General features: G+C 39.1%; 1 protein-coding gene across 3 annotated transcripts in view; it reads left to right on the top strand.

Moving 5' to 3' along the window:
- LOC101043682 (solute carrier family 22 member 25) overlaps positions 1–18,955 on the top strand; it is a 62,668-nt gene that overhangs the window by 14,307 nt on the left and 29,406 nt on the right. For 2 of the 3 annotated variants that reach the window (XM_003920262.4, XM_074401614.1), the window contains exons 3-4: positions 551–705; positions 804–972. The exons of the other annotated variant lie outside the window; for it this stretch is intronic. In XM_003920262.4, the coding sequence (XP_003920311.3) occupies positions 551–705; positions 804–972 (324 nt within the window). The remainder of the gene's footprint in view (positions 1–550; positions 706–803; positions 973–18,955) is intronic. 3 annotated transcript variants of the gene reach the window in all.

Raw genomic sequence — 18,955 nt, 5'->3', positions numbered from 1 at the left:
TGATTTACTGGCAGCAGACTGGAGAAGAAACTTTGATGCACTCAGTATCTATTTACAAACAGGGAACATTCCTTCCAAGAAGAACTGCCATTGATTAACTGTTGATTCTTTTTTTTTTTTTTTTTTTTTGAGATGGAGTTTCGCTCTTGTTACCCAGGCTGGAGTGCAATGGCGCGATCTCGGCTCACCGCAACCTCCGCCTCCCGGGTTCAGGCAATTCTCCTGCCTCAGCCTCCTGAGTAGCTGGGATCACAGGCACGCGCCACCATGCCCAGCTAATTTTTTGTATTTTTTAGTAGAGACGGGGTTTCACCTTGTTGACCAGGATGGTCTAGATCTCTTGACCTCGTGATCCACCCGCCTCGGCCTCCCAAAGTGCTGGGATTACAGGCTTGAGCCACCGCGCCCGCCAACTGTTGATTCTTTAGCATTTCAAGTGTAAGGTTTCATTTGTTAAATGTTCTTTAAGTTTCAAAGTGTGGTTTCCCTTTGCTAATTTTTCCCAAAGGTTGTTATTGTTCCCATTATCTAACCTGCCCCTGTTTGTCAGGTTTGGAAGAAAGTTGGTGCTCAGATGGTGTTACCTCCAGCTCGCCATTGTAGGCACCTGCGCAGCCTTTGCTCCCACCATCCTCGTTTACTGCTCCCTCCGCTTCTTGGCTGGGACTGCTACTATTGGCATCTTTACAAATACTATTTTATTAAGTAAGTCAACACTTTAGATCCACATTTTCCAAGCCTTGGCTGTGACATTGAAACTCCACCTTTGTTTGAAGCTAAATCTTGTTTGTGTCTTCTTTTAGTTGTAGAGTGGACACCTCATCAATTCCATGTGATGGCATTGACATTGATGCTTTGTGCTAGTGGTATTGGACCTATAACTCTGGGAGGCCTGGCTTTTGTGATTCGAGACCAGCAGATCCTCCAGTTGGTGATGTCTGCACCATGCTTTGTCTTCTCTCTGTTCTCAGGGTATTAAGCTTGCATTCTTCTTTCATCATATGAGGTCCTTGAGTGCAGATGTACATGGAATTAGAACACATGAAACACATGAATTCCATTTGATTCTCTGTCTAGCCCTGAGTACAAGTTCTCCTAATCTGTGCTTAATGTGCAATTCAAGAAGCAAAACACATAGGGTTCCCTGATGAAATTAAGGACAATTAATTAAATTTGAATATAAGATAATCAAAAAATATTTCTATAAAATATCACAAATATTGCAAGAGATGTACTAAAACTCAAAATTATTCACTGTTTACATGAAATTTCATTCTACCCTAGAGTTCTATGTTTTACATAACTGAATAAAACACAGGAGGTCTCATTTAATTCAAATTTCAGATCAAAAACAAATCATTTTTAGTATAATGATATTCAAAATATGAGACATGCTTATTCTAAAATTTAAAAAATGCTGCTTATTAGAAATTTAAATTTATCCAAGCCACTTTTTAATAACAAAATATTTTTTAAAAACTTTTATTTATTTTTTTTTGAAACGGAGTTTCGCTCTTGTTACCCAGGCTGGAGTGCAATGGCGCGATCTCGGCTCACTGCAACCTCCGCCTCCTGGGTTCAGGCAATTCTCCTGCCTCAGCCTCCCAAGTAGCTGGAACTACAGGCATGCGCCACCATGCCCAGCTAATTTTTGTATTTTTAGTAGAGACGGGGTTTCACCATGTTGACCAGGATGGTCTCGATCTCTTGACCTCGTGATCCACCCACCTCGGCCTCCCTAAGTGCTGGGATTACAGGCGTGAGCCACCGCGCCCAGCCTTAAAACTTTTATTTTAAGTTCAGGCAAGTACAGGCTTTTTACTTACTTTGTTACCTAGTAAACTTGCATCATGAGGGTTTGTTGTACAGGTAATTTTTTCACCTAGGTATTAAGCCTAGTATCCATTTGTGATTTTTCCTGATCCTCTGTCTCTTCCCACCCTTCACTTCATCCTCCTATAAGCCTCAGTGTGTCTTGGTCCCCTCTATGTGTCCATGTGTTCTTATTATTTAGCTCTCACTTATAAATGGGAGCGTGTGGTATTTGATTTTCCGTTCCAGTATTTAGTTTGCTAAAAATAATGACCTCCAGTTCCATCTATTCCCTGTAAAAAAACACACACACACACAATTTTGTTCTTTTTTATGGCTGCATAACATTCCATGGTATATATGTACCACATTTTCTTTGTCCAGTCTATCATTGATGGACATTTAGGTTGATTCCATGTCTTTGCTGTTGTGAATAGGGCTTTAATAAACATACATGTGCATATGTCTTTATAATAGAACAGTTTCTAGTCCTTTGGGTATGCCCAGTAATAGGACTACTGGGAGTAATGATATTTCCTTCTTTAGTTCCTTGAGGAATCAACACACTGTATTCCACAATGGTTGAATGAATTTACACTCCCAACCTAGCCAGTATCTCTTATTTTTTGACTTTTTATTAATAGCCATTCTGACTAGTGTGAGATGGTATCTCATTGTGGTTTTGATTTACATTTCTCAATTATCAGTGATGTTGAGACTTTTTTCACGATGCTCAGTCAGATTCATGTCTTCTTTTGAAAAGTGTCTGTTGCCAGGTTCATCCATGTCCCTACAAAGGAAGCAAACTCATCATTTTTGATGGCTGCATAATATTCCATGGTGTATATGTACCACCTGGAAAGCATCATTCTCAGCAAACTGACACAAGAACAGAAAATCAAACACCGCATGTTCTCACTCATAGGTGGGTGTTGAACAATGAGAACACATGGACACAGGGAGGGGAGAACTACACACTGGAGTCCATGGGGGGGAAATGGGGGAGGGATGGGGGCATGGGCAGGTGGGAAGAGATAGCATGGGGAAAAATGACAGATACTGGTGAGGGGAAGGAAGGCAGCAAACCACACTGCCATGTGTGTACCTATACAACAATCTTGCATGTCCTTCACATGTACCCCAAAACCTAAAATGCAATTTAAAAAATAAAAAATAAAAGAGAAAAGTGTCTTGCAAATGTTCATTGTAGCTCTACTGACAATAACAAAAATATGGAATCAACCTGAATGCCCATCAATAACAGATTAATGAAAATATGATACATACACACCATGGATTATCATGCAGCCATAAAAAAGAATGAGACTACCTCTTTTGCAAGAACATGAGTGGAGCTGGAGGATATCATTCTTAGCAAACTAACACAAGAACACAAAACCAAATACCACATGTTCTCACTTATAAGTGGAAGCTAAATAATTAGAACTTATGAACACAAAGAAGAAAACAATAAACACTCAGGTCCACTTGAGAGGGGAGATTGGGAAGAGAAAGAGAAGCAGAAAAGATAACTGTAGGTACTGGGATTAAGACCTGGGTGATGAAAAATCATGTACAGCAAAATTCCATAATACGTGTTTACCTATGTAACAAACCTTCACATGTGCCCCAAATCTAAAATAAAAGTTAAAAAAAATCATCTGTTCAAGTCCTTTGCCCACTTTTTTTTTCCTTCATACTTTAGGTCCTGGAATACATGTGAAGAACAAGCAGGCTTGTTACATAGGTAAACATGTACCATGGTGGTTTGCTGCACCCATCAACCCATCATCTACATTAGGTATTTCTCCTAATGCTATCCCTTCACTAACCCCCTACCCACTGACAGGCCATGGTGTGTGATGTTCTCCTCCCTGTGTCCCTGTGTTTGCATTGCTCAACTCCCACTTATGAGTGAGAACATGTGGTGTTTGGTTTTCTCTTCCTGTGTTAGTTTGCTGAGAATGATTATTTCCAGCTTCATCTATGTCCCTGCAAATTACATGAATGCACTCTTTTTATGGCTGCATAGTATTCCATGGCATATATGGGCCACATTTTCTTTATCCAGTCTATCATTGATAGGCATTTTTGTTGGTTCCAAGTCTTTGCTACTGTGAATAGTGCCGCAATAAACATACTTGTGCATGTGTCTTTATAGTAGAATGATTTATAATCCCTTAGGTATGTACCCAACAATGGTATTGCCAGATCAAATGGTATTTCTGGTCCTAAATCCTTGAGGAATCGCCACACTGTCTTCCACAATGGTTGAACTAATTTACATTCCCACTAACACTGTAAAAGTGTTCCTATTTCTCCACATCGTCCCCAGCATCTATGGTTTCCTGACTTTTTAACGATTACCATTGTGGTTTTGATTGCATTTTTCTAATAACCTATGATAATGAGCTTTTTTTCATATGTTTGTTGGCCACATAAATGTCTTCTTTTGGGAAGTGTCTGTTCATATTCTTCACCTACTTTTAACTAAAGTTTTTTTTTCTTATAAATTTGTTTAAGTTGCTTTTAGATTCTGGATATTAACCCTTTGTCAGATGAATAGATTGCAAAATTTTTCTCCCATTGCTTAGGTTGCCTGTTCACTCTGAGGATAGTTTCTTTTGCTGTGCAGAAGGTCTTTAGTTTAATTAGATCCCATTTATCAATTTTGGCTTTTGTTGCCATTGCTTTTGGTGTTTTAGTCATGAAGTATCTGTCCATGCCTATGTCCTGGATGGCATTGTCCATGTTTTCATCTAGGGATTTTATGGTTTTAGGTCTAACATTTAAGTCTTTTATTCATCCTGAGTTAATTTTTGTATAAGGTGTAATGAAGAAGTTCAGTTTCAGTTTTCTGTATATGGTTAGCCAGTTTTCCCAACACCATTTATTAGAGAATCCTTTCTCCATTGCTTGTTTTTGTCAGGTTTGTCAAAGATCAGATAGTTGCAGCTGTGTGACGTTATTTCTGAGGCATCTGTTCTGTTCCATTGGTCTATATATCTGTTTTGATACCAGTACAATGCTGTTTTGGTTACTGTAGCCCTGTAGTATAGTTGGAAGTCAGGTAGCATGATGCCTCCAGCTTTGTTCTTTTTGCTTAGGATTGTCTTGGCTATACAGGCTCTTTTTTAGTTCTATGTGAAATTTAAAGTAGCTTTTTCTAATTCTATGAAGAAAGTCAATGGTAGCTTGATGGGGATAGCACTGAATCTATAAATTACTTTGGGTGGTATGGCCATTTTTACGATATTGATTCTTCTGATTCATGAGCATAAAAATTTTTTTTATTTGTGTCCTCTCTTATTTTCTTGAGCAGTGGCTTGTAGTTCTTTCTGAAGAGGGCCTACATGTTCCTTGTGAGTTGTATTCATAGGTATTTTATTCTCTTTGTAGCACTTGTAAATGGCAGTTCACTCCGTGTTTGGCTCTCTGTTTGTCTATTATTTGTGTAAAGGAATGCTTGTGATTTTTGCACATTGATTTTTGTATCGTGAGACTTTGCTGGAGTTGCTTATCAGCTTTAAAAAATTTTGGGCTTTGATGATGGGGTCTTCAAAATCATGTCCTCTGCAAATAGAGACAATTTGACTTCCTCTTTTCTTAATTGAATAGCCTTTGTTTCTTGCTCTTGCCTGATTGCACTGGTGAGAAGTTCCATTACTATCTTGAATAGGAGTGGTGAGAGAGGGCATCCTCGTCTTGTGCCAGTTTTCAAAAGGAATGCATCCAGCTTTTGCCCATGCAGTGTGATATTGGCTATAGGTTTGTCATAAATCGCTATTATTATTTTGAGATGTGTTCCATCAAAACCGAGTTTATGGAGAGTTTTTAGCATGAAGGGGTGTTGAATTTTAGTGAAGGCCTTTTCTGCATCTGTTAAGATAATCCTGTGATTTTTGTCATTTTTTTTTCTGTTTATAATGGATTAGGTTTATTGATTTGCATATGTTGAATCAGCCTTGTATCCCAGGGATGAAGGTGACTTGATCACGGTAGATAAGCGTTTTTTTTTTTTCTATTGTATTTTAGGTTTTGGGGTACATGTGAAGAACATGCAAGATTGTTGCATAGGTACACACATGGCAGTGTAATTTGCTGCCTTCCTTCCCCTCAGCTATATTTGTCATTTCTCCCCATGCTATCTCTCCCCACCTCCCCACCCCCATCCCTCCCCCATTTCCCCCCAATGGACCCCAGTGTGTAGTGCTCCCCTCCCCATGTCCATGTGGTGTTCTCGTTGTTCAACACCCGCCTATGAGTGAGAACATGCGGTGTCTGATTTTCTGTTCTTGTGTCAGTTTGCTGAGAATGATGGTTTCCAGGTTCATCCATGTCCCTACAAAGGACACGAACTCATCGTTTTTGATGGCTTCGTAATATTCCATGGTGTATATGTACCACATTTTCCCTGTCCAGTCTATTATCGATGGACATTTGGGTTGGTTCCAGGTCTTTGCTATTGTAAACAGTGTTGCAATGAACATTTGTGTGCATGTGTCCTTAATTGAGATACCATCTCACACCAGTTAGAATGGCGATCATTAAAAAATCTGGAGACAACAGATGCTGGAGAGGGTGTGGAGAAATAGGAACACTTTAACACTGTTGGTGGGAGTGTAAATTAGTTCAACCATTGTGGAAGACAGTGTGGCGATTCCTCAATGACCTAAAAATAGAAATCCCATTTGACCCAGCGATCCCATTACTGGGTATATATCCAAAGGATTATAAATCATTCTACTATAAGGATAAGCTTTTAATGTGCTGCTGGGTTCAGTTTGCCAGTATTTTATTGAGAATGTTTGCATTAACGTTCATCACGAATATTGACCTGAAATATTTTTGTGGTTGTGTCTCTGCCAAGTTTTGGTATCAGGATGACGCTGGTCTCATAAAATTAGTTAGAAAGAAGTCTCTTTTTTTCCTACAGTTTGGAATAGTTTCAGAAGGAATAGTACCAGCTACTCCTTGTAATTCTGGTAGGATTTGGCTCTAAATCCATCTGGTCCTGGGCTTTGGTTAGTTGGTAGTCTACTAATTACTGCCTCAATTTCAGAACTTCTTTTTGATCTATTCAGTGATTTGATTTCTTCCTGTTTTCGTCTTGGGAGGCTTATGTGTCCAGGAATTTATCCATTTCTTCTAGATTTTCTAGTTTATTTGTGTAGATGTGTTTCTACTATCCTCAGATGGTGGTTTGTATTTCTGTAGGATTAGTGGTGATATCCCCTTTATCATTTTTTATTGTGTTCATTTGATTATTCTCTCTTTTCTTCATTAGTCTGGCTAGTGGTCTATCTATTTTGTTAATCCTTTTTTAAAAAATCGGCTCATGGTATGTGGTCTATCTATTTTGTTAATCCTTTTTTAAAAAATCGGCTCATGGTATACAATCATGTCAGCTGAAAATAGAGACAATTTGACTTCCTCTTTTCCTAATTGAATACCCTTTATTTCTTTTTCTTAACTGATTGCTCTGGCTAGAACTCCCAATACTATGTTGAATAGGAATGGTGAAAGAGGCCACCCTTGTCTAGTGCCAGTTTTCAAAGGGAATGCTTCCAGTTTTAGACCAGTATGATGTTGGTTGTGGGTTTGCCATAAATATCTTTCGTTATTTTGAGATACATTCCATCAATACCTAGTTTTTTAAGAGTTTTTAGTATAAAGGACTGTTGAATATTGTCAAAGGCCTTCTTTGCATCTATTGAGATTATTATGTTGTTTTTGCCTTTGGTTCTGTTTATGTGATGGATTATGTTTATAGATTTGCGTATGTTGAACCAGTCTTGCATCCCTGGGATGAAGCCTACTTGACCGTGATGGGTAAGTTTTTGATGTGCTATTGCATTCTGTTTGCCAGTATTTTACTGAAGATTTTTACATTGATGTTCATCATGGATATTGGCCTATGATTTTCTTTTTTAGTTGTATTTCTGCCCAGTTTTGGTATCAGAATGATGTTGATCTCATAAAATGAGTTAGGGAGGATTCTTTCTTTTTGTATTGTTTGGAATAATTTCGGAAGAAATGGTACCAGCTCCTCTTCATATGTCTGATAGAATCCAGCTGTGAACCCATCTGGACTTGGACATTTTTTGGTTGGTAGGCTATCAATTGCTGCCTCAACTTCAGACCTTGTTATTGGTCTATTCAGGGATTCAACTTCTTCCTGGTTTAGTCTTGGTAGGGTTTAAGTGTCCAGGAATTTATCCATTTTCTCTAGATTTACTGGTTTATGTGCATAGAGTTGTTTGCAGTAATCTCTGATGGTAGTTTGTATTTCTTTTTTCTTTTTTTTTTTTTTTTTTTTTTTTTTTTTTTTTTTTTTTTGTCTGTCGCCAGGTGCCAGGCTGGAGTACAGTGGCGCAATCTCTGCTCTCTGCAACCTCCACCTCCCATGTGCAAGCAATTCTCCTGCCTCAGCCTCCTGAGCAGATGTGACTACAGATGCGTGCCACCACGCCCAGCTAATTTTTATACTTTGATAGAGACAGGGTTTCATTATGTTGGCCAGGATGGTCTCGATCTCTTGACCTCATGATCCGCCCACCTCGGCCTCCCAAAGTGCTGGGATTACAGGTGTGAGCCATCGTGCCTGGCCAGGGTAGTTTGTATTTCTGTGGAATCAGTGGTGATATGCCCTTTATCATTTTTTATTGCATCTATTCAATTCTTTTCTCTTTTCTTTTTTATCAGTCTGGCTAGCAGTCTCTCTATTTTGTTGATCTTTTCAAAATCCACCTTCTGTATTCATTGATTTTTTTGAAGGATTTTATATACTTAGAACACCCCATCATCTCAGCCCAAAATCTCCTTAAGCTGATAAGCAACTTCAGCAAAGTCTCACAATACAAAATGCAAAAATCACAAGTATTCCAACACACACACAAAAAAACAGACAGAAAGCCAGATCATGAGTGAACTCCCATTCACAAGTGCCATAAAAAAAAATAAAATACCTATGAATAAAACTAACAAAGGATGTGAAGGACCTCTTCAAGGAGAACTACAAATCACTTCTCAAGGAAATAAGAGAAGACACAAACAGAGGAAAAAACATTTCATGCTCATGGTTAAGAAGAATCAGTATCATGAAAATGGCCCTACTACCCAAAGTAATTTGTAGATTCAGTGCTATCTCCATCAAGCTACCATTGACCTTCACAGAACTGGGATAAAAACACCTTAAACTTCATATAGAAACAAAAAAGATCCCATATAGCCAAGTCAATCCTAAGCAAAAGAACAAAGCTGGAGGTATCACACTACCAGACTTCAAACTATACTGCAAGACTACAGTAATCAGAACAGTGACCTATTTTGGAACCAAAACAGAAATATGGAACAATGGAACAGAACAGAGGCCTTGGAGGCAATGCCACACATATACAACTATCTGATTTTTGACAAACCTGACAAAAACAAGCAATGGGGAAAGGAATCCCTGTTTAATAAATGGTGTTGGGAAAACTGGCTAGCCATGTGCAGAAAGCAGAAACTGGGCCCCTTCCTTACACCTTATACAAAAATTAACTACAGATGGATTAAAGATTTAAACATAAGACCTAACATCATATAAACCCTAGAAGAAAACCTAGGTAATACCATCCAAGACATAGGCTTAAGCAAGGACTTTGTGACTAAAACACCAAAGGCATTGGCAACAAAAGCCAAAATAAACAAATGGGACTAATTAAACTTCAGAGCTTCTGCACAGCAAAAGAAATAGTCATTAGTGTGAACCAGCAACCAACAGTATGGGGAAAAAAATTTGCAAGCTACCCATCTGACAAAGGGCTAATATCTAGAATATACAAAGAACTAAAGCAAATATACAAGAAAAAGAAAAAACAAACAACCGCATCAAAAAGTGGGTAAAAGATACGAACACTTTTCAAAAGAAGATATTTATGCAGCTAACAAGCATGAAAAAATGCTCATCATCACTGGTCATTAGAGAAATACAAATCAAAACTACATTGAGATACCATCTCACACCAGTTAGAATGGAGATCACTAAAATATCTGGAGACAACAGATGCTGGAAAGGATGTGGAGAAGTAGAAATGCTATTACACTGTTAATGGGAGTGTAAATTAGTTCAACCATTGTGGAAGACAGTGTGGTGATTCCTCAAGGATCTAGAAATAAAAATACCATTTGATCCAGCAATCCCATTACTGGGTATATATCCAAAGGATTACAAATCGTTCTGCTATAAGAACACATGCAGCCCTGTTTACAATAGCAAAGACCTGGAACCAACCCAAATGCCCATCAATGATAGACTGAAAAAAAGAATATGTGGCACATATACACCATGGAATACTATGCAGCCATAAAAAGGGATGAGTTCATGTCCTTTGCAGGGCCACGGAAGTAGCTGGAAACTGTCATTCTCAGCAAACTGACACAAGGACAGAAAACCAAACACTGCATATTCTCACTCATAAGTGGGTGTTGAACAATGAGAACACATGGACACAGGGAGGGAACATCATACCGCAGGGCCTGTTGGAGGGCAGGGGGGCGAGGGAAGGGATAGCAGGGGTTGGGGATATTGGGGAGGGATAACACTAGGAGAAATACCTAATGTAGGTGATCGGGAGATGGAGGTAGCAAACCTCCATGGCATGTATATACCTATGTAACAATCCTGCAAGATCTGCACATGTACGCCAGAACTTAAAGTAAAATTAAAAAAATAAAACAGGAGAGAATGCATGAGGGGAAGAAGGAGAATAGGGACCTCAGAAGAGTGGGGAGAGGTAATAGTACTGGTTTAGGAAATGTTAAAAAAAAGAAAAAAAAAAAACAGCTCATAGATTCATTAATTTTTTGAAGGGGTGTGTGTGTGTGTGTGTGTGTGTGTGTGTGTCTTTCAGCTCTGCTCTAATCTTAGTTGTTCTTTGTCTTCTGCTAGCTTTTAGGAAATGTTTTAAAAACAGCTTATGGATTCATTAATTTTTTTGAAGGGTTTTTTTGTGTCTCTATCTCTTTCAGTTCTGCTTTAATTTTAGTTATGTCTCGTCTTCTGCTAGCTTTTAAATTTGTTTTTTCTTGCTTCTCTAGTTACTTTAATTGTGATATTAGAGTGTCAATTATAGATGTTTTTCTCTTTCTTCTGAAGGCATCCCAGAGATTCTGGTACGTTGTGTCTTTGTTCTCACTGATTTCAAAGAACTTATTTATTTCTGCCTTAATTTTGTTCTTTACCCAGTAGTCACTCAGGAGCAAGTTGTTCAGTTTCCATGTAGCTGTGTGGTTTTGAGTGAGTTTCTTAATGCTGAGATCTAATTTGATTGCACTGTGGTCTGAGAGACTTTTTGTTATGAGTTTCATTCTTTTGCATTTGCTGAGGAGCATTTTACTTCCAATTAGGTAGTCTATTTTAGTTAAGTGCAATGTGGTGCTGGGAAGAATGTATACTCTGTTGATTTGGGGTGGAGAGTTCTGTAGATGTCTATTAGGTCTGTTTGGTCCAGAGCTGAGTTCAAGTCCTTAATACCGTTATTAATTTTCTGTCTTGTTGATCTATCTAATATTGACAGAGGGGTGTTAAAAGTCTCCCACTATTACTGTGTGGGAGCGTAAGGCTCTTTGTAGGTCTCTAAGAGCTTGCTTTATGAATCTGGGTACTCCTGTATTGCATGCATATATATTTAGGATAGTTAGCTCTTCTTGTTGCATTGATCCCTTTACCATTATGTGATGCTCTTCTTTGCTTTTTCGATTTTTGTTGGCTTAAAGTTGTTTTATCAGAGACTGCTTTTTTTTTTCTTTCTATTTGCTTGGTAAGTATTCCTTAATCTCTTTATTTTGAGCTTGTTTCTTTTCATGTGAGATGGGTCTCCTAAGTACAGCAAACTAATGGGTCTTGACTCTATGTCCAATTTGCCAGTACAGAGTTTTTCTTTTTTCTTTTTTTCTTTCTTTCTTTTTTTTTTTTTTTTTTTTTTTTTTGAGATGGAGTTTCACTCTTGTTATCCAGGCTGGAGTGCAATGGCGCAATCTTGGCTCACCGCAACCTCCATCTCCTGGGTTCAAGCAATTCTCCTACCTCAGCCTCTCGAGTAGCTGGGACTACAGACGTGCGCCATGCCCAGCTAATTTTTGTATTTTTAGTAGAGATGGGATTTCACCATGTTGACCAGGATGGTCTCGATCTCTTGACCTCATGATCCACCCGTCTCAGCCTCCCAAAGTGCTGGGATTATAGGCGTGAGCCACCACACCCAGTCAGAGTTTTTCTTTTAATTGGGGCATTTAGCCCATTTACATTTATGATTAATATTATGTGTGAATTTAATCCTTTCATTATGATGCTAAGTGGTTATTTTGCCCATTAGTTGATGCAGTTTCTTCATAGTGTCGATGGTGTTTACAACTTGGTATGTTTCTACAGTGGCTGGTACTTGTTCCCTCCCAACCCTCCCATATTTAGTGCTTCCTTCAGGAGCTCTTGTAAGGCAGGCCTGGTGGTGACAAAATCTCTTAGCCTTTGCTTGTCTGTAAAGGATTTTATTTCTCCTTCACTTATGAAACTTAGTTTCACAGGATATGAAATTCTGGGTTGAAAATTCTTCATTTAAGAGTGTTGAATATTGGCCCTCCACTCTCTTCTAGCTTGTAGGGTTTCTGCAGAGTGATCTGCTCTTAGTCTGATGGGCTTCCCTTTGTGGGTAACCTGACCTGTCTTTCTGGCTGCCCTTAACATTTTTTTCCTTCATTTCAACCTTGGTGAATCTGATGATTATGTGTCTTGGGGTTGTTCTTCTTGAGGTGTATCTTTGTAGTGTTTCTGTATTTCCAGAATTTAAATGTTGGCCTGTCTTGCTAGGTGGGGAAGTTCTCCCAGATAATATCCTGAAGAGTGTTTTCCAACTTGATTCCATTCTCCCCGTCACTTTCAGGTAGACCAATCAATCGTAGGTTTGGTTTTTTCCCGTGGTCCCATATTTCTTGGAGACTTTGTTTGATCTTTTTTTTCCTCTCTCTCTAATCTTGTCCTCAAACTTGAATATTTCATTAAGCTGATTTTCAATCTCTGATATCCTTTTTTCTGCTTGATTGATTCGGCTATTGATACTTGTGTATGCTGCACGAAGTTCTCATGCTGTATTTTTCAGCTCCATTAGGTCATTTATGTTCTTCTCTAAACTGGTTTTTTTAGTTAGCAATTTCGCTATCCTTTTTTCAAGATTCTTAGCTTCCTTCCATTGGGTTAGAATGTGCTCTTTTATCTCAGAGAAATTTGTTATTACCACCCACCTTCTGAAACCTACTTCTGTCAATTTGTCAGGCTCATTCTCTGTCCTGTTTTTTCCTTTTGCTGCCAAGGAATTGTGATCCTTTGGAGAACAGGCATTTTGGGTTTTGGAATTTTCAGGCTTTTTGTACTGGTTTTTCCTCATCTATGTGTAATGTATCTACCTTTGGTCTTTTAATGATGATGACCTTCAGATGGTGTTTTTGTGTGGATGTCCTTTTTACTGATGTTGATGTCATTCCTTTCTGTTGGTCAGTTTTCCTACTAACGATCAGGCTTCTCTGCTGCAGGTCTGATGGAGTTTGCTGGAGTTTTACTCCAGACCCTGTTTGCCTGTGTATCACCAGTGGAGACTGCAGAACAGCAAAGATTGCTGCCTGTTCCGTCCTCTGGAGGCTTCATCCCAGAGGAGCACCCACCAGATGCCAACCTGAGCTCTCCTATATAAGATGTCTTTCCACCCCTGTTGGGAGGGACATCAGGAGGCATAGGGGTTAAGGACCCACTTGAGGAGGCAGTCTGTCCCTTAGCAGAGCTCAAGCACTGTGCTGGGAGATCCACTGTTCTCTTCAGAGCCAGCAGGCAGGAATGTTTAAGTCTGCTGAAGCTACACCCAGAGTTGCCCCTTCCCCTAGGTGCTGTGTACCAGGGATATGTGCATTTTATTTATAAGCCCCTGACTGGGGCTGCTGCCTTTCTTTTAGAGATGCCCTGCCTAGAGGGGAGGAATCTGGGAGGCAGTCTGGCTACAGCAGCTTGGCCACCAAGCTGTGGTGGGCTCTGTCCACTTCAAACTTCCCCGTGGCTTTGTTTACACTGTGAGGGAAAAACCACCTACTCAAGCTACAGTAATGGTGAATGCCCCTCCCCCCAACCAAGCTCCAGTGTCCCAGGTTGACTTCAGACTGCTGTACTGTCAGTGAGAATTTCAAGCCAGTGGATCTTATCTTGCTGGGCTCCATGGGGGTGGGAGCCGCTAAGCTGGATCACTTGAATCCCTGGCTTCTGTGCCCCCTTTTCTGGGGAGTGAATGATTCTGTCTCACTGGCACTCCAGGCACCACTGGGTGGGGGGGGGGGACTCCTGCAGATAGCTTGGTATCTGCCTAAACTGTCACCAAGTTTTGTGCTTGAAACCCAGGGACCTGTTGGTGTACGCACCTGATGGAATCTCCTGGTCTGTGGATTGTGAATATCATGGGGAAAGTGTAGTATCTGGGCCTGAATGCGCCATTCCTCACAGCACAGTCCCCCATGGCTTCCCTTGGCTAGGGGAGATAGGTCCCCACCCACTTGCACTTCCCAGGTGAGGCGACACCCCACTCTCCTTCTGCTTACCCTCCATAGGCTGTACCTACTGTCTAACCAGTCCCAATGAGATGAGCCAGGTATCTCGGTTGGAAATGCAGAAATCACATGTTTTCTGCATTGATCTCACTGGGAGCTGCAGACCAAAGCTTTTTTTATTCAGCCTTCTTGCCAGCCACGCTATTTTTCCCACTTTTAATGGGGCCGTTTGTTTTTCTACTGAAATTTTGATTAAATTCCTTATAGATGCTGAATATCAGAGCTTTATTGGATACATAGTTTGCAAAAATTTTCTCCCATTCTGGAGGTTGTCTGTTTACTCTGTTGATAGTTTCTACTGTGCAGAAGCTCTTTAATTTAGTTAGATGCCATTTGTCAATTTTTGCTTTGATTGATTGCACTTGCTTTGAGTGTCTTTATCATAAAATCTTTGCCTGTGCCTGTGTCCTGAATGGTATTGCCTAGGTTGTCTTCCAGGGTTTTTATAATTTTGGATTTTACATTTAAGTCTTTAATTTATCTTGAATTAATTTTTGTATATGGTGTAATTAGGGAGTTCAGTTTCAGTCTTCTGAATATGGCTAGCCAGCTATCACAGCACCATTTATTGAATAGGGAATTATTTCCTCATTGCTTGTTTTTGTCAGTTCTGTTGCATATTAGAGAGTTGTAGGTTTTTGGTTTTATTTCTGTGTTCTCTATTCTGTTCCACTGGTCTATTTGTCTGTTTTTGTACCAGCACCATGCTGTTTCAGTTACTGTAGCCTTGTAATATAGTTTGAAGTTGGGTAATATGAATGCATGCCTCCAGCTTTGTTTCTTTTGCTTAGGATTGTTTTGGCTATTCAGGCTCTTTTTTTGTTTCATATGTATTTTTAAATAATTTTTCCTAGCTCTCTGAAGAATCTCAATGGTAGCTGAATAGCAGTAGCATTGAATCTATAAATTGCTTTGGGCAATATGACCACTTTAACAATATTGACTCTTCCTATTTATGAGCATAGAATTTTTTCTGTTTGTATCATCTCTGATTTCTTTGAGCAGTGGTCTGTAGTTCTCCTTGTAGAGATCTTTCATCTCATTAGTTAGCTGTATTCCTAGGTATTTTATTATTTTTGTGGCACTTGCGAATGGGAGTTCATTCATTATTTGGCTCTTGGCTTGGCTGTTGTTGGTGTATAGGAATGCTGGTGATTTTTGCACATTGATTTTGTATCCTGAGGCTTTGCTGAAGTTGTCTATCAGCTTAAGAAGCTTTTGGACTGAGACTATGGAGCTCTCTCAATATAGGACATGTCATCTGTGAACAGAGATAGTTTGACTTTCTCTCTTCCTATTTGGATGCCATTTATTTCTTTCTCTTGCCTGATTGCGCTATCCAGGAATTCCAATACCGTCTTGAATAGGAGTGGTGAGAGAGGGCAAACTTGTCTTGTGCCTATTTTCAAGGGGAAAGCTTCCAGCTTTTGCCCATTCAGTATTATGTAGTCTGTGAGTTTGCCACAGATGGCTTTTACTATTTTGAGGTATGTTTCTTTAATTGCTGATTTATTGACAGTTTTTAATGTTAATGGATGTTGAATTTTATTGAATGCCTTTTCTGCATCTCTTGAGACAACCATGTGTTTTTTGTCTTTAGTTCTGTCTATGTGATTAATCACATTTATTGATTTGTGTATACTGAGCCATCCTTACATCCCAAGGATAAAGCCTACTAGATGGTAGGCTTTATCTAGATCATGCTGGATAAGCTTTTCAATGTGCTGCTGGATTCTATTTGCCAGATTTTTTTTTTTGAGGATTTTTGAATTGATATTTATCAAAGATATTGGCCTCGAGTTTTCTATTTTTGTTGTATCTCTGCCAGGTTTTGGTGTCAGGATGATGCTGCCCTCATAGAATGAGTTAGGGAGAAGTTCCTACTCCTCAGTTTTCTGGAATAGTTTTGGTAGGAATAGTATCAGCTCTTCTTTGCACATCTGGTGGAATTCTGCTGTGAATCCATCTGGTCCTGGACTTGTTTTGGTTGGTATGTGTGAGAAACAAACTTAGCCGACCAAACCAAAAGAATGGACTCAGAGACCTGGAGAACAGCAGAAGTGAGACTTTCAACAATGGTCTTGCAAGATCAGGTGTCTGGCATGCAGGCACATGCAGTACAGTTTCAACAAGCAATTTATTTCCTAGTGAGCAGATCCCTTCCCTGGTTTCTCACAGGCTGAGTACTATGAGGTTACAATCTTCCTGGATGTTGCCTATTGATTGTTGGGTAGTGGCTTTGGGTGTCTCTTTTAGGGTTGTCTTGCTGCATTTTTAAACCCATAATGCATTGCAATTCTAGTTAGCTCAGGGGCATTTTAAGTATTTGACTTATAACCCAAGTAGCTGGACAGGCTGATAAGAATACACAAAGTGAGTTATTCTGGAGACTAGTAAATTTTATCTTAGACTAAATCTCTTTGGTTCAAGGGAGGGCAACTAAGTTGGGGGGAAGTGGGAAGGAAAGTCTGATAAATAGGCATCAGCTATACAAGCAGGGGCCTAGTGTATTTTGTTTCTTCTGTAGTTTGTTGGCTTGTTTGGATTGGTATGTGTGAGAAACAAACTCACCTGTCCAAATACAAAGAATGCACTCAGAAACCTGGAGAACAGCAGAAGTGAGACTTTTAAGCCAATTCAAGGCACTTTGTCTTGGAAATAGACTACTCTATACATTTTTTTTTTTTTTCAGTAGGCTATTTATTACTGCCTCAATTTCGGAGCTTGTAATTGGTCTGTTCAGGGATTCAAATTCTTCCTGTTTCAGTCTTAGGAGGGAGTATGTGTCCAGGAATTTGTCCATTTCTTCCAGATTTTCTACTTTATGTGCATAGAAGTGTTCATAATATTCTGGGGTTTGTTTGTTTTTGCCACCTTCCTGTTGATTTGCATCTCTGATAGTTTTTTGTATTTCTGTGGGGTCAATAGTAATATCCCCCTTGATGTTTCTGATTGTGTTTATTTGAATCTTCTCTCTTTTCTTCTTTATTCGTCTAGTTAGGGGTCTGTTTTATTAATTTTTTCAAAAAATGAATCTTCTGGATTAGTTGATCTTTTGAATGGTTTTTTGTGTCTCAATCTCCTTCAGTTCAGCTTTAATTTAGATTTTTTCTTGTCTTCTAGCTTTGGGATTTATTTGCTCTTGTTCTATAGTTCTTTCCATTGTGATGTTAGGTTGTTAACTTGAGATCTAACTTTTTGATGTGGGCATTTAGTAGTATAAATTTCTGCCTTATCACTGCCTTAGCTGTGTCCCAGATATGATGGAATGTTGTATCTTTGTTCCCATTAGTTTCAAAGAACTTCTTGATTTCTACTGTAATTTTCTTATTTATCCAAAAGTCATTCAGAAACAGGTTATTCAGTTTTCATGTAATTGTATGGTTTTGAATGAATTTCTTGTCTCCGTTTCCAATAGGATTGTGCTGTGGTTTGAGACACTGTTATGATTTCAGTTATTTTGCATTTGATGAGGAGTGTTTTACTTCTGATTATGTGATTGATTTTAGAGAATGTGATATGTGGCAATGAGAAGAATGTATATTCTATTGGTTTAGGTGGAGGATTCTGTAGATATATATATCAGGATCATTTGATCCAGTGTTGATGTCAGGTCCTGAATATCTTCATCAATTTTCTGTCTTGATGATCTGTCCCATATTGTCAGTGGGGTGTTGTAAAGTCTCCCACTATTATTGTGTGGGAATCTGTCTTGTTGAATGTCTCTAAGAACTTGCTTTATGGATTTGGGTGCTTCTGCATTGGATGAATATATATTTAAGATAGATCTTCTGTTGAATTGAACCCTTTACCATTATGTAATGCCTTCTTTATCTTTTTCATTTTTGTTGGTTTAAAGTCTGTATCATCAGAAAGTAGGATTGCAACCCCTGGTTTGGTTTTTTGTTGTTCCTGTTGTTGTTTTGTTTTGTTTTGCTTTTTTAATTTGTTGATTTTTCTCCATCAGTTAACTTTGAGCCTGTGTGTTATTGCACATGAGATGGATCTATTAAAGACAGCACACCAATAGGTCTTGGTTTCTTTATCCAGCTTTCCACTCTGTGTCTTTTAACTGGAGCATTTAGCCTGTTTACATTTAAGGTTAATATTGTTATGTGTGAATTTGATCCTGCCATTTTGATACTAGCTGGTTGTTTTGCCCATGAGTTGACGCAGTTTCTTCATTGTGTCAATGGTCTTTATAATTAGGTACATTTTTGCAGTGGCTGGCACTGGTTCTTCCTTTCCATGTTTAGTGCTTCTCTCAGGAGCTCGTGTAAGGCAGGCCTGGTGGTGATGAAATCTCTCAGCAGTTGCTTATCCATAAAGGATTTATTTCTTCTTCATTTATGAAGCTTATTTTGGCTGGATATGAAATTCTGGGTTGAAAGTTCTTTTCTTTAAGGATGTTGAATATTGGCCCCCACTCTTCTAACTTACAGGGTTTCTGCCAAGAGATCCGCTGTGAGTCTAATGGGCTTCCCTTTGTGGGTAACCTGATTTTTCTCTCTGGCTGCCC

Source organism: Saimiri boliviensis, chromosome 6 (assembly GCF_048565385.1).
Source record: "Saimiri boliviensis isolate mSaiBol1 chromosome 6, mSaiBol1.pri, whole genome shotgun sequence".
Classification (NCBI taxonomy): domain Eukaryota; kingdom Metazoa; phylum Chordata; class Mammalia; order Primates; family Cebidae; genus Saimiri; species Saimiri boliviensis.
Note: the sequence above shows the minus strand (reverse complement) of the source record. Positions and strands in the feature narration are given on the sequence as shown.